The sequence below is a fragment of the Mirounga leonina genome, unplaced genomic scaffold (genome assembly GCF_011800145.1).
Source record: "Mirounga leonina isolate KUSES-001 unplaced genomic scaffold, KU_Mleo_1.0 Mir_376, whole genome shotgun sequence".
NCBI classification, from domain to species: domain Eukaryota; kingdom Metazoa; phylum Chordata; class Mammalia; order Carnivora; family Phocidae; genus Mirounga; species Mirounga leonina.
Window position 1 is genome coordinate 4932029 of NW_023270718.1, and position 23376 is coordinate 4955404.

The 23376-nt window shown below is 54.2% G+C and overlaps 2 protein-coding genes across 7 annotated transcripts; one reads left to right on the forward strand and one right to left on the reverse strand.

Moving 5' to 3' along the window:
* The first annotated feature begins 1061 nt into the window (after positions 1 to 1061).
* On the forward strand, positions 1062 to 6721 carry CD37 (CD37 molecule). 4 transcript variants are annotated; one of them, XM_034987094.1, is made up of 9 exons: positions 1062 to 1171; positions 1871 to 1989; positions 2128 to 2200; positions 3053 to 3177; positions 3273 to 3347; positions 3860 to 3964; positions 4609 to 4845; positions 5222 to 5305; positions 6339 to 6721. In XM_034987094.1, the coding sequence occupies exons 2-9, from the start codon at positions 1921 to 1923 to the stop codon at positions 6414 to 6416; spliced, it is 846 nt and encodes a 281-aa protein (XP_034842985.1). In that variant the 5' UTR covers positions 1062 to 1171; positions 1871 to 1920; the 3' UTR covers positions 6417 to 6721. The 4 variants fall into 4 exon arrangements, with proteins under 4 accessions (XP_034842985.1, XP_034842986.1, XP_034842984.1 ...); XM_034987095.1 differs by having other exon boundaries at positions 1915 to 1989; XM_034987093.1 differs by lacking the exon at positions 1062 to 1171 and adding an exon at positions 1270 to 1677.
* A 65-nt stretch (positions 6722 to 6786) lies between these two features.
* Positions 6787 to 23368, reverse strand: TEAD2 (TEA domain transcription factor 2). Of its 3 annotated transcripts, none has more exons than XM_034987046.1 (13): positions 23309 to 23368; positions 21389 to 21626; positions 20792 to 20856; positions 20252 to 20314; positions 19097 to 19108; positions 18765 to 18872; positions 18598 to 18656; positions 14822 to 14886; positions 13631 to 13779; positions 10821 to 10994; positions 9011 to 9172; positions 8194 to 8346; positions 6787 to 7480 (listed from the first exon to the last, which is right to left on the reverse strand). In XM_034987046.1, the coding sequence occupies exons 2-13, from the start codon at positions 21618 to 21620 to the stop codon at positions 7367 to 7369; spliced, it is 1356 nt and encodes a 451-aa protein (XP_034842937.1). In that variant the 5' UTR covers positions 21621 to 21626; positions 23309 to 23368; the 3' UTR covers positions 6787 to 7366. The 3 variants fall into 3 exon arrangements, with proteins under 3 accessions (XP_034842937.1, XP_034842938.1, XP_034842939.1); XM_034987047.1 differs by having other exon boundaries at positions 23269 to 23335; XM_034987048.1 differs by lacking the exon at positions 9011 to 9172.
* Positions 23369 to 23376: the final 8 nt, after the last annotated feature.

Sequence of the window (23376 nt, forward strand, 5' to 3'; positions counted from 1 at the left end):
TCCCAGGACTCTGGGATCATGACCTGAGCCAAAGGCAGACACTTAACGACTGAGCCACCCAGGCGCCCCTAAATAAATAAAATCTTAAAAAAAAAAAAAAGAATGAAAATACATTTCTGAGGATCTAATGTACAGCATGGTGACTATAGTTAATAATTCAGTATTGTGTACTAGAAAGTTGCTGAGAATATCTATTAAGGGTTCTCACCACCAAAAGAAGAAAAAGTTAACTATGTGCGATGATGAACATGTTATCTTGAGCTTGGTAATCATTCCACAGTGTGTATGTATATCAAATCATTATGTTGGGCACCTCAGTGGCTCAGTCCATTAAGCGTCTGCCTTCAGCTCAGGTCATGATCCCAGGGTCCTGGGATCAAGCCCCAAGTCGGGCTCTCTGCTCAGTAAGGAGCCTGCTTCTCCCTTTCTCCTCGCTCCTCCCCCCTGCCCATGCTCTCTCTCTCTCCCTTTCTGTCAAATAAATAAAGAAAATCTTTTTTAAAAAATCATGTTGTACACTTGAAATATATAAAATTATAATTGTCAATTATTCCTCAATAACATTGGAAAGAGAAAAAGAGGAAGTCCAGAGCCAAAAATCAGAATACTATTAATATGAATTGATTTTTGATGACATTAATAAGAAAATAAATTGCATTTGGAGCCAAAAAAAAAAAACAGTGGATGAGATCTCTCAGAAAGAGAAGGTGCTGGGTCTCTAAGAGGCACTGGTTTTCCAGGACCTGGGTGGATATCAGGATGATAGGAACATCCCCAAACATGGAAATCTGACTTGATAAGAGTGGGGGCTGTGGGGCAACAGGAGAGACTTTCAGAGGCTGCTGGGTGTGTGGCTCAGGTCTGGAGACAACCAAGCACTCAGACCTACATCTAACTGCCAAGGTCCCAGTTCAATCCTGACTCCTCCCCAGCCTCCCCTTCTTGGGGCCCCAGTGCAGATGCAGGAAGTACTGCTTGAGGCTCAGCTTCCTCTGGGTGTTTTGGCACAGCCCAGCCACCCCCCTCACTCCCAGGGACCTTCCCACTTGGGGCACTGCAGCACTTTCACTTCCCTCAGGTGCCCAACCCCTGCCCCAGCATATGGGAGCACCGCGGTCTACACTTGTTGCCAAGAACAGGATGCAGACTCTGAGAGAGGGGCCGTGACAAGGTGTATGTGGTGGGGGGGGGGGAGGGCAATAAGCAGAGAAAGGACTGGCATGCAGAGAGAAGGGGCCAGAAACCCAGAGAGGGAGGAGATAAATGCGGGGGCCGGGGGGGGGGGGCAGGCAGGGATGGACAGAGACCCAGAGAGAAGGGAACAGAGACCCAGAAAAGGGAGGACGAGAGACTGAGGCAGGGGACAGGGAGGGATGCAGAGATGGCAGAGCTTAGCAGGCAGTGAGGTCAGAGTGTCTGTGAGGTCGGCTGCTGTCCAGGGTTGGCCTGGGGAAGCGGGGACAGAGAGGGATGCAGAGATGGCAGAGCTTAGCAGGCAGTGAGGTCAGAGTGTCTGTGAGGTCGGCTGCTGTCCAGGGTTGGCCTGGGGTCCTGGTGCCCAGAGTAAGGGGTACAAGGAGCTCAAGAGTCCCTGTGGGAGTCCCATAAGGAGCCATGGAGACCTGGGAGGGACTACCCAGCGTGTCCTTGGTGCCCACAAACTCCAAGGCCCCTCAGGTACTGTTGTGTGTCCCAGTGGGGCAGGTGAGGGAGGCGGGGGGGTGGGCAGAGACAGACAAGAAAGCCACCTCGCCTGTAGAGGGAGGGGGTGGGGCTCCACCCCGGGGACTTCCTCTTTCTCTGCGTTCTTCCTTTCTCCCTCTCCGTCTCTCACGGCCTCTGTCTTTCTGCCTGTCTCCTCCGGGGCCAGCACCTCTTCTGTTCTGTCCCTCCCACGGCTGCCCACCCCTCTAGGCGAAGATGTCGGCCCAGGACAGCTGCCTCAGCCTCATCAAGTACCTCCTCTTCGTTTTCAACCTCTTCTTCTTCGTGAGTTGCCACATGGCTGCCCAGCCCAGGCCCCGGCCCCCGCCCCTGCTGCAGCCACCTGACCTGATATATACCACTGCTGCCACCCCACCCCACCCCGCCTTTGCCCACCGTCACGTTCCCATCTCCTCTCGCCAGGTCCTAGGCAGCCTTATCTTCTGCTTTGGCATCTGGATACTCATTGACAAGACCAGCTTCGTGTCCTTTGTAGGTGAGGGGGCCGGGGCCATTGGGGAGGGCCTCCTGGAGCAAGTGTGACCTGGCCTTCCCCTGTGTGACATCCTGGGATCTCCACCGTCCCAGGCTCTGCTTCACAGCCTGCTACTGCTCTTAGCCTTGGGGTCTTCCTCTGGCGAATGAGTTGTGCATACGAACGATAATAAAAATGGTAATAGCCATTTCTCAGGCACTTCCTACACGGTATAGCTCATGCAGATGCTTATCAGATCCTCCCACAAACTTACCCTCTCTGGAGATTCAGAGAGGGGATGTCACCTACTGGAGGTCACACAGCAAGGAAGTAAAAGAGCAGATAGAACACTAATGATAGTAGGAAAGTAATAATGGACTAATAGTCGAGATCCTAATGGTTCATATTTAATAAGTGTTTGTCCTGTATTGAGGACTGCGTTGAACATATGCCTCCCATGTGTCCCTTAAAATAATCCTAGGGAGTAAATCATCCTCCCCTAGCCCTCAGGGAGGTTTTAGTGACTGATCCAATGCCACAGACCAAGTGATGGGACTGAAACTATTGGGGGTGAGGAGGAGGAGGAGAGACTGAGAGCAAGAGGGAGAAACTGTGACCAGGGAGGAAGGGGGACAGAGATCCAGAGAGAAGACAGAGACCTAGAGAGACTCAGAAGGGACAGAGTCCCAGACAGAGGGAGAGAGAGAATCCCAGAAGGAGAGAAACAGAGACTCAACATGTGGCAGGGACAGACACCCAGAGAAAGAGGCCCCCCAGAATATGCTCCCCAGTTGAGTGGCTGTGTGGGTGGGGAGTAGGGCTCCCTGGAGCTGTGTGCATGAGCCCAATGTCACTGCCTCTCACCTCCCCCAGGCTTGTCCTTCGTGCCCCTGCAGATCTGGTCCAAAGCCCTGGCCACCTCAGGAATTCTCACCATGGGCCTTGCCCTCCTGGGCTGTGTGGGGGCCCTGAAGGAGCTCCGCTGCCTCCTGGGCCTGGTGAGTGCCCTGCCCATATCCCCCCTCCAATAGAGCCCTGGCAGCTCTGCATCCTGGGAGGGGACTCAGTCTGAACTCTCCACTGTGCCCCCCAGTATTTTGGGATACTGCTGCTCCTGTTTGCCACGCAGATCACCCTGGGAATCCTCATCTCCACTCAGCGGATGCGGGTGAGCTTGGCTTCCCCTCCCCACACTCCCCCCCCCCCCCCCCCCCCCAAACTTGGGGGGGGGGGGGGGGGGGAAAAAAAAAGCAAAACCGGGCGGACATGGACAAAGGGAAAAAACAGTGACAGGCAGAGGAAGACAGTGAGAGTCAGAGACCCAGAGACAGACACACAGGAAGACAGAGACAAGGAGAGTCAAAGGAAGATCACGACACGGACGAAGACATAGTAAGAGATACAGATCCAAAGGTAGACAGAAAACAGGCGGAGAAACAGGAGAGACAGAGACCTAATGAGAGAGCGTGGGAGATAGCGGGGGAACAGAAAGACAGACCATAGAAACATGCAGAGATTTTGAGGAAGAGAGACATAGCCATTCAGTGAGAAATTGAGACCGACTTCAAGCCGCTCGGGGGACCCCTTGGGACTGAGAAAGCCCGGGAGTGGCTGGACTGGGTAGGGGCAAAGGGGGGTGGGAAAGCGAGTGGGAATCCAGCCTCATTCTCCGTCTCTTAGCTGGAACGGAGGGTGAAGGACATCGTGATGGAGACAATCCAAAACTACCGCTCGCGTCCGGAGGAGTCGGTGGCGGAGGAGAGTTGGGACTACGTGCAGTTCCAGGTGCGTGAGGCCCCCACCCACGCGGACGCGTATCCCTCCCTCTAGCTCAGGGACTCTGACGAAGCCGGGGCCCGCAGCTCCGGGACCGCAAGGTAACCCTACCCCACCCACCCCACCTCTTGCCAGCCCAACGTGGCCCCGCCCCCAGAAGATAACGTAACCGACTCCAACGTGGGCTTTTCCCCCAAGCTCCCAGAGACCCTGGAGAGGCTCCGCTTTGTGCCCCGACAAGACTTCGCCCTCAGCCCCAAGGCCCTAGCGTAACCCCACTCCCTAATCCTTAGTGACTGTGGCCCTCACGGGACCCGACCCACGTGAGACTCCATTCCCTGGTCATTCACATGGCCCTGCCCTCCCATCCACCTGTCCCCTACCTGAGGCTGAATTGCACTGCCCACCCAATCTTCGGTGCGCAGAGCGATTCTGCAGCTCCTCCCACAGCCCCAGGTGGCCCGTGATTCATCTCTCCCAACCTCATGTTCCCCTAATGTCCCCAAGCCTAGCCCGCCGTCCCCCACCCTGCACCCACTATTTAGCTCTCTGCTCCCCAACACGACCTCATACACATCACCCAGTCCCCTGAACCCCCAAATCATCTTGAATCCCTCCAGTCCCCGTCCCTCTGACTCTTGTCCCTCTTCCAGCTGCGCTGCTGCGGCTGGAACTCTCCTCGGGACTGGTTCAATATCCCCAGCCTCATCAGCAACGAGTCGGAGGTGCATCGCGTGCCCTGCTCCTGCTATAATTCATCAGCGACCAATGACTCCGCAGTCTTCGATAAGCTCTCCTTCACCCAGTTCAGCCGGCTCGGACCACTGGCGCGGCCCCGGCACAGTACAGACCTTTGCGTGGTTCCTGCAAACAGCAATATCTACAGCGAGGTGGGGACGGTTTGGAGTCGGCTAGAAAGGGGAGGGCCCTGTGAGGGAGTAGGGCAGCGGCAGGGGCTTGCTCCCCAGGAGGCGGAGCCGCAGGACTTGGGAAGGGTCTGCAGGGTGGGGCTACGAGAAAGCGGTACATCAGGAGGGGTGGGGCCCCCTAGAAGGGGCGTGGTCCGTAGGGGCGGGGCCTAAAAGTCCTGACTGAAAGGACGCTGGGACCGCGCGAAGTGGAGAGACCGTAGAGAACCCTACTAACTAGGGATGCGGGGCGGTGCCTGAAGGAGGGGTGAGGGCTGGGCTGAGGAGAACAGTGGGCACGGGCTTGAGGGCGAATCCCAGAAAGAACCCTACTTTTAACCTTTCCCGACATTCCCAGGGCTGCGCGCGGAGCCTCCAAAAGTGGTTGCACAACAACCTCATCTCCATAGTGGGCATTTGTCTGGGCGTCGGTCTACTTGAGGTAATCTGGACCCGTCCCGACTCGCGATTGGCCGTACAGTCCGTAGACGGCCCCGCCCCAAGCTGCGCGTCCTCCCATTTTCTGGGAAAGGTGCATGCGTGCTAGAGCGTCAGCCAATCCAGGCTCTCCTGCCTCTCCACTTGGCACGAGGGAGACCCACCCTCTGCGAGCCCTGATTGGTTGCAGGCAGGAAGCAGGCGTTCCCTCCAGCTCTCGCGAAGTTCCCATTGGCCCTCCTTGGCGTTCCAGCCCCCTGCTCTTAGCTGCAATATCCCTCCCCTTTCCCCGCAGGTGAGTGTAGCGGGGCTGAGCCTGCTACTACTGCGCTGGGCGCTCCGCCGCGAACGCCAGCTGCAGGTGCCGGGCGCCTGTGATTCGAGCCCCGGGCCTGGCCCGAGTGCTGATGGCGGCGGCGGGCGCTGTGGTGTACTGAGCAGCAGCGGGCGTAGCGGCGGTCTGTGGGGTGGCTGGGGCATGGCGGATGCCTGTCCCAACTGGGGGGACAAGTCCCCACAGGGCAAGCTGCCCATGGCCCTGGGGCCCTGGCCGCTTTGGGATCAAGACGAGGAACAACCTGAGACCGGGAGCGCGGGCGAGGAGGTGGAGGTCGAGGTGGAATTAGCGGCCGAGGCAGAGAGGGAGACCGATGAGCTTCCGGAATAAAGTACCCTGGGCTAGCTCTGGATCTCACTCCTTCCCAGACTCTAAACCTGCGCTAGACGCAGCTGGATACCCCTACCCCACCCTATTCCCCTTCTTTCCATCTTCCCTCCTCCCCCCGCATCTTTGGTAACTTACCCCAAGCCCCCAAATTCCCATCCCTGACCCCATCTTTCTCAACCTGGCGGAGCTCCCCCTCTAGCCCCACCCTTCTCCGCCCCTCCCATGATCCCATCCCACCCAAATCTCCGCGCTTCATTTTCTTCCCCTGGCGCAACCCCTTTTTTCTCCCTCGGAACCCCCACCATTCCGACCCCAGTCCTCCTAGCCGGCATCCCATGGACCTCTCTGACCAGGTCTCCTTTCTCTATAGCTCAGCTTCATGACGCTCTCGATATTCCTGTGCAGAAACCTGGATCAAGTCTACGACCGGCTCGCTCGGTACCGCTAGGCCCCCGCCCCTTCCCAAAGCCCCGCCCCATCCCCTTCAAGTGCCCTAGGGGCTTCCCTGTGGTCTGTAAATATTTGTTCAATCCCCAGTTCGCCCCAACCATTGAGTCCTCCACCTCCTCATTTCCCCGGGGGGACCCAGATGTCTGCCTGCCCAGCTGCTGTCACTTCTCCCGCGGGACCTGGGGCTTCCGGCCACCAGCTTCCTGCCCCCAAAGATACCTCGTTTCCTTGCCTCATCTTTCGGCTTACCACCTCCCACAGGATTATTTTCGCCCAAACCCCAAATAAATCCCTTGCGTTTTGGTAAAATAGTTTTATCCTCTGTCAAAACACAAACCAACACACTTTGCCGGTGAGGGGAGGCAACACAGTATATAGCCCACGTCTTATTGAGAAGAGAGGATGAAATTTAAAAGCCTCACCCCACAGCTTGCCCAGCTGAGAAAAAGTCACGACCCTAATACCCACTTATAAATATCTCTTGTTATATTAAAAAAAATATTTCCAGGGCCCACCTGGCTCTGCTCCTGCACAAAGGGTTAACCTTCAATATTTGATCTCAAGGTCACAGGGTTGGGGGTGGTAAAGAGAGGCAGATTGGGAAGGGGGGGTGTTGAAAAACAGAGAGACAAACCAGCATACTTTCTAAGGCCATCCAAAACATCCAGAACCAAGTTGGGGGAGGGCGCCTGTTAGAGACTGAGAAACCAGTGCTGTACCTCGCGGCTGTCTCACTCCTGTCCCCAGTCCCTGATGCTCTGGAGTGATCTGTCCTTTCAGCTACCACTGTGAGGTCTCGGTATCAGGACCCATCTTTTCAACTCACCACCCAGCTTTTAAGGTCCTCTAACATGGAGCAGCCCCCTCCCCAAATGAGCATGAAGAAAGCTGGAGGTACTTCCTGGGAGGAGGGTATTCCGGGGGGTGAGCCACTTTTGGGGCCCCCTTTCAGTCCCTGACCAGGCGATAAATGTGGTGCTGGGCCCCCCGCTCACTGGTGGAGACCTCAAAGACGTAGGCGGTGCAGAGCAGCAGCTCCTGGGTGTCTCTGTTTGTCACCACCTGCCAAGGAGGTCAAGAGAAAGGGTTTATGCAAAAAAGGAAGAGCAAGGACCACTGTGTCCTCCCCGAGGTACCATAGGATACCTAGGAAAGAGGTCCCCACCATATCACATTCCCTAGGTAGAGGGGATGCCTGACATGTCTGGTTCCCCATCTGAGCGTTGGCAGTGAGGGGCCTCACATCAGATGGCATATCAAAGTTAACCAAAGTGGGGGCGCCTGGGTGACTCAGTTAAGCGTCCAACTCTTGGTTTCGGCTCAGGTCATGATCTCATGGTCATGAGATCAAGCCCCACATTGGACTCTGTGCTCAGTGCGGAGTCTACTTCAGATTCTCTCTCCCTTTCCCTCTCCCTTCAGCTCTCTCTCTCAAATAAAATCTATGAAGTTAACCAAAGTTAAAGGGGATCCCACCATATCATGTTCCCTGGGCTAAGGTTAGGTTCCCTATGAAGGGGGGATCCCCTAAACTGAGGATCCGCCATGGGATGTCCTCCAAGTCAGTTTCCCCAGTGACAGGGGGATCCCCCTAAATGAGAGTGCTGTGGAGTCCCCACCACATCAGTTTCCTGGGTAAAGGGGTCACCTAAGCAAAGGCTCAGCTGTGGGCTCCCCCCTGTCAGTCCCCCAGGTGAAAGGGTCCCCGGGCTGAGGGGCTGTTGTGGGCACTCCCCACATCAGCTATCCTGCTCGGCCCAGCCCCCATGCCTCACCTGGAGGATGGTGAAGTTCTCCAGGACGCTGTTCATCATATAGCGCTCGGGCAGCTGTCGCAGTTTGTGCAAGAAATTCACCAGGTACTCACACATGGGTGAGCGCAGCAGGCGGTACACAAACCTCCCATCCTCCAGCTGGGCACGCTCCGTCTGAACCGGGATGGGGGCGCAGAGTGGGGAGGACAGTGACCAAGAGACAGGGGTCACCCCAGGCACTGTGTGCATCCCCGATGCCACGCCCACTCCCCACTGCCATCCTTCCCCCATCGCCCCATCCTTGGGACCTGGACCCTTGGGTATCCAACTTGGGATCCCTGAGCCTGCAAACCAGGAAGCCCTCCAGCCTCTCAAAACTGTGCTCTGAACCCTCCTCCAAGACCTCTGAACTGCTCTGACCCCCAGGCCCTCAGATACCCTCACACCCTCCAAAGACCCCCCCTCCACTAGGTCTCCGAACTCTGACTTCTGAGTTCAAGACCCCTCCAGCAATCCCTAAGTGTGACCCCTAAACCTCCTTGCCCTGCAGATTTCTCCATATCCATAAGAACCTTCTGAATCTTAGTGACTGTAAATCTCTGTACCACACATTACCTTTGAACCCTCAAAATAATCCCTACATGTGACTTGGGAACACAATATCAGCTCTAAACCCATGTATTAATGAAATCCCCAAAGAGGACGGGATACTCCCCACCCCACCACACAGACACCCAAGTGCAGGGGCTGTTGTGGCTTTGGTCCTTTTAGTCTGCACCCCCAAAGTGGCAGGTGGCTGGGCGCTCACCTGCCCGGAGCTCCACCCCTCCAGCCTCACCTCCACCTTCTCCACCACCTGCTTGCCAAAGGAGCAGACCTTGGAGGAACAGGTGAGGGTCATGTGCTCCAGGCTCTCGTACTGGCTGCTCACTCCGTAGAAGCCACCGCTGCTGCCACCAGTCCCTACCTCCTCGCCACTTGGGCCCCAGTTCAAGTCCGCCTGGAGGATAGGGACGCACAGGTAGGTTCCTTATAAATGGTAGGGACTCTCCTCAAGTGGGAACTCTGCGCCATGGCCTGGTTTCCCCCATAGCCCCAAAGTCCCTCCCAGGTCCTTCAGTCCCCCATAGCCCATGCAGTTGCCTACCTCTCCTCCTCTGTATTCAAAGCCCCATGTCTCCACGGGCCTGTTTCTGGAAAACACCCACCCTCCTATTGGTACTGGAGAAGGCTGGCTCCCTAAAATGGTCCTGACCCCTCTCTCCCCAGTCACAGCGCCCCCCTCCTCCACCCAACAATTCAACTTTCTTCTCCTGAAGCCCCCAACTCAGGAGTTCAGCCCCTTCCAAGGCCCTGGTTACTAAGAAGGCAGTTTACTCCCTAGCAACCAGAGACTCCGCCCCCCTCCCCCAGGCCTTCGGGACCCTGGTTGCTAAGGCAAGTGGCTACTCCCTAGCAAAGGGGCCTGCAGGGGCCTGGGGAAACCTGACGCCTCTCCAGAACATTCTCCCCAGCCCTTTCAGCCAATCCTTGGAGGTCAGACCCCTCTAAGATCCCAGTGGCCAAGTGGGCAGACAGTCCATTAGGCCAAGTGGGACCTAACAAAGCCTAAGACCTCATCACACTTGCGGTCTGAGCCCCTTGGTCACCTTTTCGGGAAGCCTACCTCTCTCTCTTCCTAACTTTAGTTGCTCACTCGACCAGGTCACTCTCTGAGATCGTTTAATCTCCTCAGAGACCTGACGCCATGCATCACCCTGGCAATGGCCACTCCCAGCCTCCCCAGCCACACCCCTGCATCCCTTCAGAGGCTGGGCTTTCTAGGAGTTGTTCTCCAGACAGACCTGGTGAGGCCTGTCTTAAGTCCCAACGATGCCTAAGATCTCAGCGGCACATCCGCAGAGCCATCTTGGGCCCCCACACATTAGAACAACTTATAACCACGGTTGCTACAGGCCCAGCTGAGCCAGTAAACTTCAAGCCCTCAGCCCGCTTCCTTCTTAGACACTAGATCATGCCACAGCTCTGGTTAACAAGCGTTAACACCCCCCTGAACATTCATAACATTTACTGGATCCCTACAGCATCAGCCACTGTAGTGGATACCAAACCGAATGGGCCTAAGAAAGACCCAAGATGGACCCTCTTGTTCACAATTATATACATAGCACTTAGCATAGAGCCAGTATACAGTAAGTGCTCAATAAATGATTGTTTAATAAATAAATGCTTTCACAAAGTCCCTCCCAGGTCCTTCAGTCACTTTTTTAAGGCCAGACATTCTCTAGCAACAGGGCCTGGTGGCACTGTGCTCTCTTCAGAAACCAAACTCTGTGCCTCTATTTGCTAAGGGACGGGAGCCATCCCTTAGCAACAAGGCTTCACGTGGCCGGGTGGGGCGCAGGGAAGTCTGAAGGGTTGCAAGCCAATCCCCAAGGCCACATCAGTCACGCAACTGGTTGTGGCAAAGTCTAGTGTGATCTGGGGAGGTCCAAGTCCTATCCATCCCCCCCTTGGGGGTAACACTCCTCGGTGTTCCTTGTTACAAAGCGGGCTGACACTCTGAGCTTGTCTCCCTTAGAGCCAGAGGCCTTATAGATGGGAGACCACGTGATTTGTGGGCACTTTGTTTTGGTGGCAGAACTCACCCAGAACTTGACCAGGAAGAAGGCGTGAGGGGGCCCGCGATCATACAGCTCCCGAAGGCCACCCTTTTTCTCAGGGAATTTGTCATAGATCTGCCGGACGTCCACGCTCTCGAGGGGGGGCGCTCCAGGGCTGGGGCAGTGCTGGCTGATGTGTACGAACAGGTGCCTCTGGTACTGAGAAGGGTGGGCCGTGGGTGAGGAGTGGGATATAGGCTGGACCCCGGGTGCTCACTGCCCCCAGCTCCCACTAGCTGTTTCACACTGTCCACCCAGACACTGGGCCTGACTCCCAAGCACTGTCACCATTCCCTTCTGCCCCACAGCACCTCAGTCCCCAAGTCCTGTCCCCTGCTCTCCATCCCCACAGCCCTGTCCTCTCCACCCTCTCCCCAGCCTCCTCCCTGGCCTCCCAGCCTCCGATCTCCACTCTCCAGGTCATCCCTCACACACCCCCAGAGCTGACTGTGGACCTCCCCTGCTCACAATCCTCCTGTGGCTCCCCAGAGCACCCAGGACAAAACCCACACCCCCTCAACCTGGCCCTATACTGAATAGGTGCTCCTAAATGTTCAGTCGATGGATGGATGGATGGATGGATGGATGGATGGATGGATGGAATCCACATGGCCCACATCAAGACTCCCTATCTGTCCCCATTCTTACCACTTCTTGTCCATAGTCAGAAATCCTCATACCTTTCCCATTTTCTCTGTCATTAGAAATCCTCCCTCCATCCTCCAATGCCCAAGTCTATGCAAATCTGCCTCTTCCTTAAAGCCTCACTTGATCACAATCAGATGGTACCTCTCTTTTCTATAGTTCCCCATCACCCTCAGGAGAAAGTCTAGATCCCCCAGCTTGGCAATGCCAGCTTCTCCCGAACTGGCACCTGCCCACCTGCAGCCTCACCAGCTCCCGCACCTTATTTGACTATTTGTTTCCCTGAAAACTTCATGCTGTTTTCATCTCTGTACCTGGAACATAAAGTTCTGCACGTGGCAAACTCCTACATAACCCTCAAAGCCCAACTCAAATGGTGTCATTTCAGGGAAGTCTTCACTAACTTCCCAGGCAGAATGACTCCTCTGGGGATGGCTGGGTGGCTCACTCGGTTAAGCATCTGCCTTCGGCTCAGGTCATGATCCCAGGGTCCTTGGATCGAGTCCTGCTTTGGGCTCCTTGCTCGGCGAGGAGCCTGCCCTTCCCTCTGCCCACACCCCTGCTTGTGCTCTCTGACAAATAAATAAGTAAATCTTAAAAAAAAAAAAAAAAAAAAAAAAAGAATGACTGCTCTGTACACCCACGAAAACGTGAGCTTCCCCTATCCCAGCACATACTCATCGTTCAATAGACATCTATTGAGAGACCTACTGTGTGCAGGCACTGGGTCCTATGGCTATAAGACAAAGTCCCTGGCCTCATGGAGTCTACTAGCAAAGACAGAAAATTTTAAAAATCAACCCATGGATAAAATAAATTTCAGAGTGACAAATGCTATGAAAAAAATTCCCAATAAAGAATAGTAAAGCGGTTGAGCATGATGGCAGCTGGTATTTTCCATAAAGTGGTCTGGGGAATACAATCTGAGAAGATAAGCAAAGGCCTGAATGAATGGAGAGAGACAGTGGTGGTATCTGGGGAAAACATATTCCAGGTGGCAAGAATAGCAGATGCAAAGGCCCTGAGGCAGGAGTGGGCCTGGTGTGTTTGAGAAAGAGCATGGAGGCCAGTGTGACCAGAGCAGAGTGGGCAAGCATATAAGGGCAGGAGGTGAGGGCAGAGCAGGAATTGGGGTCAGATCATGCAGAGCCTTGTGGGAAACTGAAAAGACTTTACCTTTGCTCCAAGTGAGATGAGAGGGTTTCAACTTGGGTTTTATAGGACCACCATACACAGCAATTGGTGTTTATGTGGCTGTGGCAGAGACTGCTAGGTGTTCAGAAACCCCCCCCCATTCCTTTTCACACAACTAAACTACACTTCCCAGACCCCTTTGCAGTGAGGTGTGGCCACATGACTAAATTCTGGCCAATGGGATGTGAGCAGAACCTGATAGTTGTCACTTCCAAGACAGACCCCTGTTAAAACTCCTGCACAATTCTTGAGTCTCTCCCTTCCACCATCTGCTGGCCAGATGCAGGGAATCCAGCAGCAGATTCTGAAGCCCTAGAAAACGTCAGAACCACAAAATGGAAGGAGCCTGAATTCTCCGAATCACTGTGTGTAAAGCTCCTAACTGAACAGCTACACTGAAATGTTACATGAGTGAGAAACTGGTGTTATGTTCAGTCCCTGAAGGTTAAGGTTATTTCTGCTAACAGTCAGCCCACCATGACTAATATGGCATCTGTCTCCGTCCAGGCCCAGGAAAAGCTCAAGTCTAGAAACAAGATCTGTTTTCCAGGTTCCCAGTCTCCACCACAAAGCCTGGCACACAGTAGGCCCTCAAAAATATTTGCTGAATGAACAAGCAATGACCTGGAGAGTTTCTCTGACCTTCCCAACCGTGACCCCACGACCATCCAGTTCCTCCATGCTAGCAGTTCTCAAAGTGTGGTCCCCAGGCCAGCAGCATCAACATCGCCTGGGAGAATGTTAGAAATGCAAATTCTCAAGCCCCACACCAGACCTACTGAATCAGAATCTGAAGGTGGGGCCCGGCAATCTATGTTTCAACAAGCCCTCCATGTTATTTTGATACATGCTAAAGTTTGAGAACCACTGGTTTATCCTTTCCCTTCCTATCACCCTCTACATTCCAACCCCCTGCCCCCGCTCCCGGCCAGTGACGATTCTAAAATTGCACTCACAGAATCAACGGCATCGGGTGGTTCCACAAAGGCTGAGAACTCCACCAGCTGCAACCGGGCAGTGCCCAGGGCCCGAGCCTGCCAGGCTGGGGGTGATGGGGCAGGTGGGGGCAGGGCAGGGGGCGACAGGGCTTGGGGGGGCTCGTACCCTAGAGAGAGGAAAAAAAGAACAATAAAAATGGCTAACATGTATTAAATACATCAAGCACTCTTCTCTCTTGCCTACCTCCGCTTAGAAGCTAAAAAAGCTAAATACTCACTTTCCCAGCCTCCCTTGCAACTAGAGATGGCCATGTGACACAGTCCTGGCCAATGAGACGTTAGGGGAAATCTGCTGAGGGGCTTCTGAGAAGGAGTTTCTTCCTGAATGAAAAAGACAGAACTTTGGGAGGAGACAGCTTTTGGCCCTGGCCAAGTCCTGCTTGAGACATGATGCCTGGAATCACAACAGCCATCTTGGGACAGTAAGAGGCCAAGGGACCTAGAGAGATGCCAGTCCTCATACTGCTGAGCTGCTGAGTCAGCATAAGAGCACCCCATCTCCAGACTTTTTGTTATGTAAAATCATTAAAGCCTTTATTATTTAAGGCACTATTAATTTGGGCATTCTGTTATTTGCAGCCAAAAGCATTACGAATTGATGAATCTGTGGAACCTGAGAGTTCTCTTTCACCAGTATGAGTTCTTAGGACCACATCAGCATGGACTTCTGGAAGCCATCTTTCCTGCCAGGTGGGAGTGAAGCCACCACACACCACAGGGGAAAGCAGAACCAAGCAAAGCTGATACTACCATTTGAGCCCCTGGATCCAGCTGTGCCTGAAGCCGTCAAGTCACCCCTGAAATATCAGTTACCTAAACCAATAAATTCCTTTTTTTTTAGCTTGATTTAAGCAAATCATTGAGCTTGATTTCAGTTTCTGCCACTTGCATCTGAAAGAATCTTCATATGGACCTTCCCAGTGTCCTCGAGGCTAGCACGTGGCAGAACACAAACCCAGTGTGTCTGAATTCAAAGGCCATGATCTTAACCACTACAAATTCTATCACTCATCTTTCCATACCCCCTACAAGCCTTGCCTCAGATCTGGACCTCTGTAGAAATGTGTGCCCTGATCAGTGGAAGGTGAAGGAAAGGCAGTTGGGGTTGAGGAGAGAGGGGAGACAAGAAGATACAGAGTAGACTCTTACCTGGGAGGTCAGTAGATGGGGGGGTCAGTGACAAGGAGAACGGTGTCTGTGAGAATGGCTTCACACTGAGGGAGAAAGGAAGCTGGGGGTCAGCAAGGTAGAAAGGTAACTGTACCAGCTAAGGTTTACCAGGGGCCACCACAAGCCAGACCCTTTGCTAGCTAGCATGTAATGCGCAAAAGTTCACTGAATCCTCACAGCCTGGGAGGTTAGATGCAATTACTGCTCTTCCCATTTTGCGTAGGAGGAAACTGAGGCACACACAGTCACAAAGCTGGGGCACAGTGGAGCCTGGGCTCAAATCCAAGTCAGTCCCAACTACGAAGCCTGTGGTCTTGTTGATGATATTTTGGTGCCTCTCACAAAATGGCAGAAAGAGAAGAGAAACAGGATCTCAGGAGGTGGGGAAAAAAAACACAAAAGAATAGGCAACGTGGGGAAAGAGGAGGATGAAGGGTCAGGAGGGTAGGAGAAAATGACCAGGGGCGCCTGGGTGGCTCAGTTGGTTAAGCGACTGCCTTGGGCTCCCGTCATGATCCTGGAGTCCCAGGATTGAGTCCCGCATCGGGCTCCCTGCTCGGCGGGGAGTCTGCTTCTCCCTCTGACCCTCCTCCCTCTCATGCTCTCTGTCTCTCATTCTCTCTCTCGCAAATAAATAAATAAAATCTTTAAAAAAAAAAAAAAAGAAATTAGTAATAGGGGCGCCTGGGTGGCTCAGTTGGTTAAGCGACTGCCTTCGGCTCAGGTCATGATCCTGGAGTCCCGGGATCGAGCCCCGCATCAGGCTCCCTGCTCAGCAGGGAGTCTGCTTCTCCCTCTGACCCTCCCCCCTCTCATGTTCTCTGTCTCTCATTCTCTCTCTTGCAAATACATAAAATCTTAAAAAAAAAAAAAGAAAAAGAAAATGACCAAGGGTCAGGAGATGGGACATCGATCCGAAGTTCGGGGTGGGGAAGCAGCACAACAAAATCTAAATGTCCAATTTAGATTCTGTCCAATGCAACTTCCTGCCATGATGGACATGTTCCATACCTGCACTGTCCAGTATGGTAGTCACTGGCCACATGTTGCTACTGAGCATATGACACGTGACTACTGAGCACGAATGTGACTAGAGTGCCTAAGGGACTGAATTTTTAATCTTTTTTTAAAAGATTTTATTTATTTATTTGACAGAGAGAGGGATAGCGAGAGCAGGAACACAAGCAGGGGGAGTGGGAGAGGGAGAAACAGGCTTCCCGCAGAGCAGGGAGCCCGATGCGGGGCTCGATCCCAGGACCCTGGGATCATGACCCGAGCCAAAGGCAGACGCTTAACGACTGAGCCACCCAGGCGCCCCTGAATTTTTAATTTTAATCGACTTAAAATTCAGTAACTATACGTGGCTAGTGACTGCGGGATCAGACAGCACAGCTCTAGAGGCCAATTACTCTAGAGACCATGGGTAGCCGAGGGGATGATTGAGACTGAAAGGTCAGAGGCCACAGAGAAAACACTTGGGGTCAGAGGTCAGGAAGAGGTCAAGAGTCAAAAGACCAGGGGCACCTGGCTGGCTCGGTCCATTCAGCACGAGACTCTGGATCTCAGGTTTGTGGGTTCGAGCCCCATGTACGGTGTAGAGATTACTAAAAATAAAATCTTGGGGCGCCCCAATAAAATCTTTTTTAAAAATTAAAAAAAATCAAATCTTAAAAAAATAATAATAATAAAATAAAATCTTAAGGGGTGCCTGGGTGGTTCAGTAAGTTAAGCGTCTGACTCTTGATTTCGGCTCAAGTCGTGATTTCATGGGTCAAAGGATGGAGCCCTACATTGGGCTCCCTGCTCAGCGGGAGTCTGCCTGAGATTCTCTCTCTCTCTCTCTCAAATAAATAAATAAAAATAAGATAAAACAAAATAAAATATTTAAAAATAAGTAAATAAAATATTTTAAAAAATGAAAATTAAAAATATTTAAAAAAACCAAAAGAGTCAAAAGACCAGAATCAGAAAGACACAAACTCAAAGGACCTTCAGACCTCCACTCCCAGGGGCCTTGCCCTAGTACTCGGCATCCCAATTCTGAAATCTAAACTCCAGTACCCTACCCACTGACTTAATCTCTTGTCATCAGGGCTGCTGGCCAAACACCACCTCCTCAGAGAGGACTTTCTTGATCACTGTGTAAATAGGGCATATACACCTTGTTTTATTTCCCACATTTATTCCTTTCGTGTGAATGTTTATTTGTTTACATGTTTATTGTCGGTCTCCTCCCCGCTCCAAATGGGGGGATCCATGAAGGAAGGGATCCTGTTTAACTTGTTTAATGCTATGTCCTGATCTAATGAGAGTACCGGGCACTTAATAGGTGCTCAATAAACATTCGACTGACTGGCCAGTGGCTGAATACCTTCTCTCATTTCCTGGAGCTCACCAAATCTTCCTACCTCAGCGCCTTGGCACATGCTGTTTTCACTGCCTAAAATATTCCCAAAATGGGTGCCTGGGTGGCTTGGTCGTTAGGTGTCTGCCTTCGGCTCAGGTCATGATCTCAGGGTCCCAGGATCAAGTCCCACATCGGGCTCCCTGCTCGGCGGGAAGCCTGCTTCTCCCTCTCCCACTCCCCCTGCTTGTGTTCCTGCTCTCGCTATCTCTCTCTCTGTCAAATAAATAAAATCTTTAAAAAAAAAAAATATTCCCAAACCCCATTCTTCGCCTGGCCAAGTCCTACTCTGCCTTCAAGGTTACCTCCTCACAGAAACCCCCAGAACTCTCTCCCTCAACCCAGAACCTGGTGCAGTTCTTCACAGCACATCACATACTCTTCAGTTTTGTGTTTAGGCAGGCGATGATTTAATTAACATCCATCTCCCCCATTTGACTATCAGCTCCCCTAAAGGTGGACCCCAGTGCCACTGACCCACCCCTCCTTCCAGCTCAGCCCCCTCCCTGCAAACCTGCAGTTCCTTCTGCCCAGGGGACTTGTTCTGACCCTTTCCTGGGTCCTAGCACCTCACCGGGGAAATTTCTTCTCTCCCTGGAGCCTGGATCCCACAGCATGTCACTTCCCTCCTTCTCTGGCAACACCCTCAACACCACTCCTCACAGCCCTGCGGCCACATTGCCCTCCCAACACCCTGCCTGGATCCATCGGCTGCTCTCTGGGCTGAAAACTGCCCTTCCCATGAGTCTCTGGGGCTTGTTTCTATTCTTCCAGGCAACAAACACATTCTGTCACCCTCAGGGCTCTCTCAGGGCTAAAATGGACATTCCCATGTACCTCAGGGACCCATTTCCTTCCTTTGACTCTGAGAGAAGACACCTGCTCTCCCCTCAGGCCCAAGAACACCTCTGCGGGAGGAGAACACACCTTCCCATGAGCCTCTGGGGCCTAGCCAATCTCACTGGGATGCCATTATCCCCACGGACGTCCTCCCGGCCCTGCACATTCATCCAGTCCCACACTGAGTTCCTTTCTTCCCCAAACCTGCTCCTCCCCCAGGTCACCCATCTCCGGACTGCCACCAACCCCAGTCACCACCTGACCCTGGGCACTGTCCCTGCCTCCCCACTCCTTCTCAGTCCGTGAGGCCCCTCCTCCGGACTCTCACTTCGCTGCCCCCCCCTCTCCCCCAGTATCCCAGGTCAGGCCACGTCCTCCGCTCCAGACCCTCACCCCAGCCTCCTCTCTGGGATTCAAATCCAGAGAGCTGGGTGCAGAAGCAGGGTAAGAAAGGTCTATGTAGACAGAATGGGGGGAGTGGGGGTGCTGAGCCCAAACAGAAAGTACTCACTCTGGAACATTCCAGGGGGGACCAGAGCCCCCTGACCAAAACTGGAAAAGCTCAGAAGCCTGAAAAAGAGACAAAGAAGGGGGGGCAGGGGTCAGTCAGTCAGTCAGTGCCCCGTCGAAACCAGAGCCCTCCCTTTCCAGTTCTGAGCCCCACAATCCCTCAGCCACCTGAGGACCAGCAGGGCCCAGTTTGGCCTGCAGGGAAGGTGCTGAGATGAGCTGGGCTGAGGACATGGTGGCCATGGTCTGGAAAGCCTTGTCCTTGGAAACCTGGTCCTGGAGGAGAAGTTGAGGTCCATGTTAATGGGGAATCCCAGTCGACACAGCAGGGATGGGTCAATGCCAGGGAGAGCAAGCATGGGGAGATGCGGAGCTGGGGAGTCAAGGCAAAGGTTTGGGGGAGGGCACAAATCCTTCTTCCTACAGCCCCCTGCCCCTCCTGGCCCCCTCAGGAATGCTGGGGTAAAGCAGCGGGTGGGAGGATGGGCAGGGGGACTTACCACATTCAAGGCCTGCCCGTGGGGGTGGGGGAGGGTGCCAAAGGAAGAAAGAAAACAGGACTTAGGAAGTGAGGCCTGGATTCTCACCTTCCTGCTCTCCCTACCCCTACAGTTCCACCACCCTGAGCTGAAAAATGGGAGGAAGGGGGAGCAAGGATGAATATGGAACAGGAAGTAGAGGGGCCCAGGCCTAGAGGGAAAAAGGGGTTCTTATACCCAGCATAAAAGACAGTATACAGTATAAGGGTTTCTAGGTCAAAAAAGAGGTGGAAGTGAAGGTTTCCGGATATACCGACAACAGGACGTGAGAATTTCAGACCCAGAGGGAATAGGTAGTGAACATTTCCTAGCCCAGACAGGACAGAGATGGGACCATGAGGTCCAGAAAAGACCAGAAGTGAAAGTTTTTTGGACCTGGAGAGAAAGCAGATGGAGGCTTCTGGGTACAAAAAAAAAAAAAAAAAAAAAGAACAGGAAGTGATGGTCCCCAAATCCAAAGGAAGAGGCAGAAAAGACCCTACACCCAGAGGAGAAGAAAATGAGGGTCTCGGGCCAAGAGGGAACCGGAAATCCAGCGGATGAAGAAAAAGGATGTGAAAATTTCCAAACAAAACAAAGATTTCTGGACACGGAAATGACAGGCAGGCCACATGGGGACTAAAAAATGGGAAGATGAACCAGAAAGAGATGAAGAAGAGGTCCTCATAGCACATGAGGGGAAAGAGAGGACACCAGGAGGAGGAGAGGAGAGGAGAGGAGAGGGAGGGAGGGAGGGGAATGACAGCAGTGGCCAGAGGAGAGGCCTGACACCCTGTCCTTCTTGCCTGTCTTGAGCTAAATCTCGGTCCCCCTCTCTCTACGAATCTCTTCCTCACCCAGGACCTCTATCCACCCCACTCCCTGGGCCACTCACCCCCCACCTGGGATCTCTACTTCCTCATTCTGTCTATGTCTCCGTGTGACTGTCCCCATCTCTGGTTCGCTGTTACCCACTCTGGGCCTCTCTGTCCCCCTTTCTCTGCATTGCTGTTGACCTCTTCTCTGGGTCTCTGTCTCCCCTCTCTCGCTGGGTCTCTGTGTCCCTCTCTCTGATCCTCTGTCCCCCACTCTCATGGTCTCTGCCCGCTCTCTCTGGGTGTCTGCCTCGGTCCCTACCTTGAGCTTGGACTGGATTTCCCTTGATTTCCTTCGAGCCAGAACTTGGATGTGACTAGAGACCTGGGGGGAGCGACAGAGAAGCAGACTCAGGCCATGGCCACTTGCCCCTTGAATCCCCTCCCCCTTCCCACCCTCCAGGTGGCCCCCAGAGCTCCCAGAACATGAAAGATGATGAACGCACAGAACATACTAGCTATCTCCGGCACATGCTAACACAGATGTGTCCACAGAGGCTGGTCTCTTCTCACCAGTGCTACTGATCTTCCCCAGACCCAGCAAATCCGGGCCTCCTTTCCCTTCCTCATCTTCTTTCTGGATCTTTTCGGCCTCTCTACCTTAGTCTCTGGTTCTAACACAGCTGCTAAGAGATCCAGACCAAAACAGGCACAGTAGAGAATACTCATAGAGGTGCCAACGAGACAGACGAAAGCACATGAACCAGATACTCCTTGAACCTGAAGCCGCCCATCTGAGGATGCCGCCGCCCCCCAAAGACAAGCCCGCCCCAGAGAGAGGCCCACAAGTCAGTCCCGAGACCTGTTTGCGAGTTCGGGTCTTCCCTGTTCTCAGCTTGATGTAGCGGGCAATCAGCTCATTCCGACCTGAAGAGTCAAAGACGGGACAGAGTTAGACCTTCACGGGACTTCCCAACACACAGGACACCAGGGAAGAAGAGAGAAGCAACAGTCTGCAAGCAAGCTGGGCTGCAGATCATTGCAGCTCTTTGGGAGAGGAGTTACCACCACAGGCTTGGGAGCCTGACTGCCTGGGTTCAAATCCCAGCTCCCCACTGCTGTGACCTTAGGCAAACCACTTAACCCTCCTATGCCTCAGTTTTCTCATCTGTGCAAGTAGCAATGCAGCTCCTACCTGAGTCTTTTTTTTTTTTTTTTAAGATTTTATTTATTTATCTGAGACAGAGAGAATGAGAGAGACAGCACATGAGAGGGGGGAGGGTCAGAGGGAGAAGCAGGCTCCCCGCCGAGCAGGGAGCCCGATGCGGGACTCGATCCCGGGACTCCAGGATCATGACCTGAGCCGAAGGCAGTCGCTTAACCAACTGAGCCACCCAGGCGCCCTCCTACCTGAGTCTTAATCAGTGGGGGCCAGGGCAGAAGAGAGGGGCGGACTCACCATACATCTTGCCTTCATCAGACAGGATGATTTTCCGCCGGCCGCATGGTGGGTAGATGGCCAGGGCCTCCTGGAAGCTCTGCTCGATGTCTGGACTCCACACACCTTCTGCGTCCGGACCCCCATCGCCCCCAGCCCCCTCGCTGCCGCCGGTGCCCTCCTCACTTCCTTCCTCACTTCCTGTCCAGCCACTGCCATCGTCCAGGGGGGCCCCAGCCCGGGGTTCCCCCATCTGGGCCTGGAGGAACATAGAGCTCAGCAAGGTTCCCCACCCCCCACCCAGCCGCCCCCCAGAGAGACTTCAGGGCAGTGAGGGCTGGGAGTTCAGATTGCTGGGTCTGAGGGAGGAGAGAGCGAGGGGGCCCGGATTTCTGGGTCTGAGGGAAGCAGGAGGCTGGGGGTCGGGACTCCTAAGTTCTGCAGAAGGGGGCTGGATTTTCTAGGGCAGCTGAGGGTAACAGTGTCCTCTGTGTTTCCAGGGGAACTGGGTTGTGGTGAAGTCTTGAAGACCCCAGAGTAATGCCTACGGCGCATGAGGGCCAAACCTTTGGGTATGGATTACTGGCTTAAAGAAGACTGGAGTCGGGGCCTAGTTGCAGGGAAGGGGGTTGTGGATGAGATCTTCTCAGTCCCACCCCAAGAACAGGTGCTAGGATGTGAACAGCAGCTGCTAGAAAAGAAGGAGGAGGGGCCCTGGCCCTAGTAAGACTGAAGGGGGGGGCGTCCAGAGAGAGGGGGACAGAGATCCAGGGAGCACAGACAGACTTCCAGAGAGGGGGAAACAGAGATCCAGTGGGGCGGGGGGGGGGGGGGGACAGACACCCAGAGAGGGGAGGCAGAGAGACCCAGAGAAAGAGGGGGACAGAGACCCAGAGAGAAGGGGAGAGAGACCCAGAGAGAGAAGGGACAGAGACTCAGGGCAAAAACTCAAGCCCAGACCAGGAAAGACCCACAGAACCACAGACTGGAGGGCAGGGGCGCCCTGCCATCAGGAGAGCCAGAACAAAGGGCCCAGGCGTCCCCTCCCCCAGTTTCCCACAACCCCCATCTGGGGAGGGGCTGGCCGGCAAGGGCGCCTCCCCTCTGGCCCTCGGCCCCGCCCCTTCCCTCCCCTCCCCCTGCGCCGTGGGCTCGGATCCAACTCAAGTTCCCAGTGACTTTCCGGAGGCCAGGAACAGGGGAAAACTTTTTCCAATACAGTCAGATCCCGCCTCCCAGTCGGCTCCACGTCTTCCACAGCTTTCCCAGGACCCCAGAGTCCAGGCTCCCATCCCCCTCCTCCCTCGGACCCTGGAGCCCAGGCCGAGACAGACAAAGACCCCAGGCCGAGCCCAGTGGCGCTGAGGCGTTCAGGACCCCCGTAGGCCAAAATCCCAGCCCAGCTCTCCCCATGTGGCCAGACAAAGGGACGGAGGAGCCGGGTAAGAAAGGTCCCCACTAATTTCCCGCCCCAGGCCCCAAACTTCCGAAAAGGCAAGACTGAAGATCCAGAAAGCACTGTAGCCCGCCCTATGCCACCCCGGAGGCCTCCTTTCTCCATTAGGAGGACCAGGCGTCCACAAATGACACACAGAAACCAATTCGGTTAGAAACACGTACAGGATCCTTTCTCACTTCAAACCCACACCGCCGCATACACTCATACCCTCCGGACACAGCCGCCAAAGTCCCCAGCCCTCACCCACTCCCGAGCGCACAATCCCAAACTCAGACCCATCAACAGACACCCCAACTCCGGCGAAAGTTCCAACACCTCACTAAGACTCGGTCACAAGAGCAAACTCGGGCCCCCGGGCAAAAAGAGGGCGGCAAGCAATTCAGAGACGATCCCACAAACACCTCAACTCACAACACGTAGTTTCCCACCCCAACTCACACACCCCAAAGCTGGATCCCCGACTCCCGCCGGCGCCTTCCTACCTCCCGGCCTGGGGCTGGGGAGCCGCGGGCGGGCGGGGCGCTGCGAGGGAGAAAGTTGCCCGGGAGCT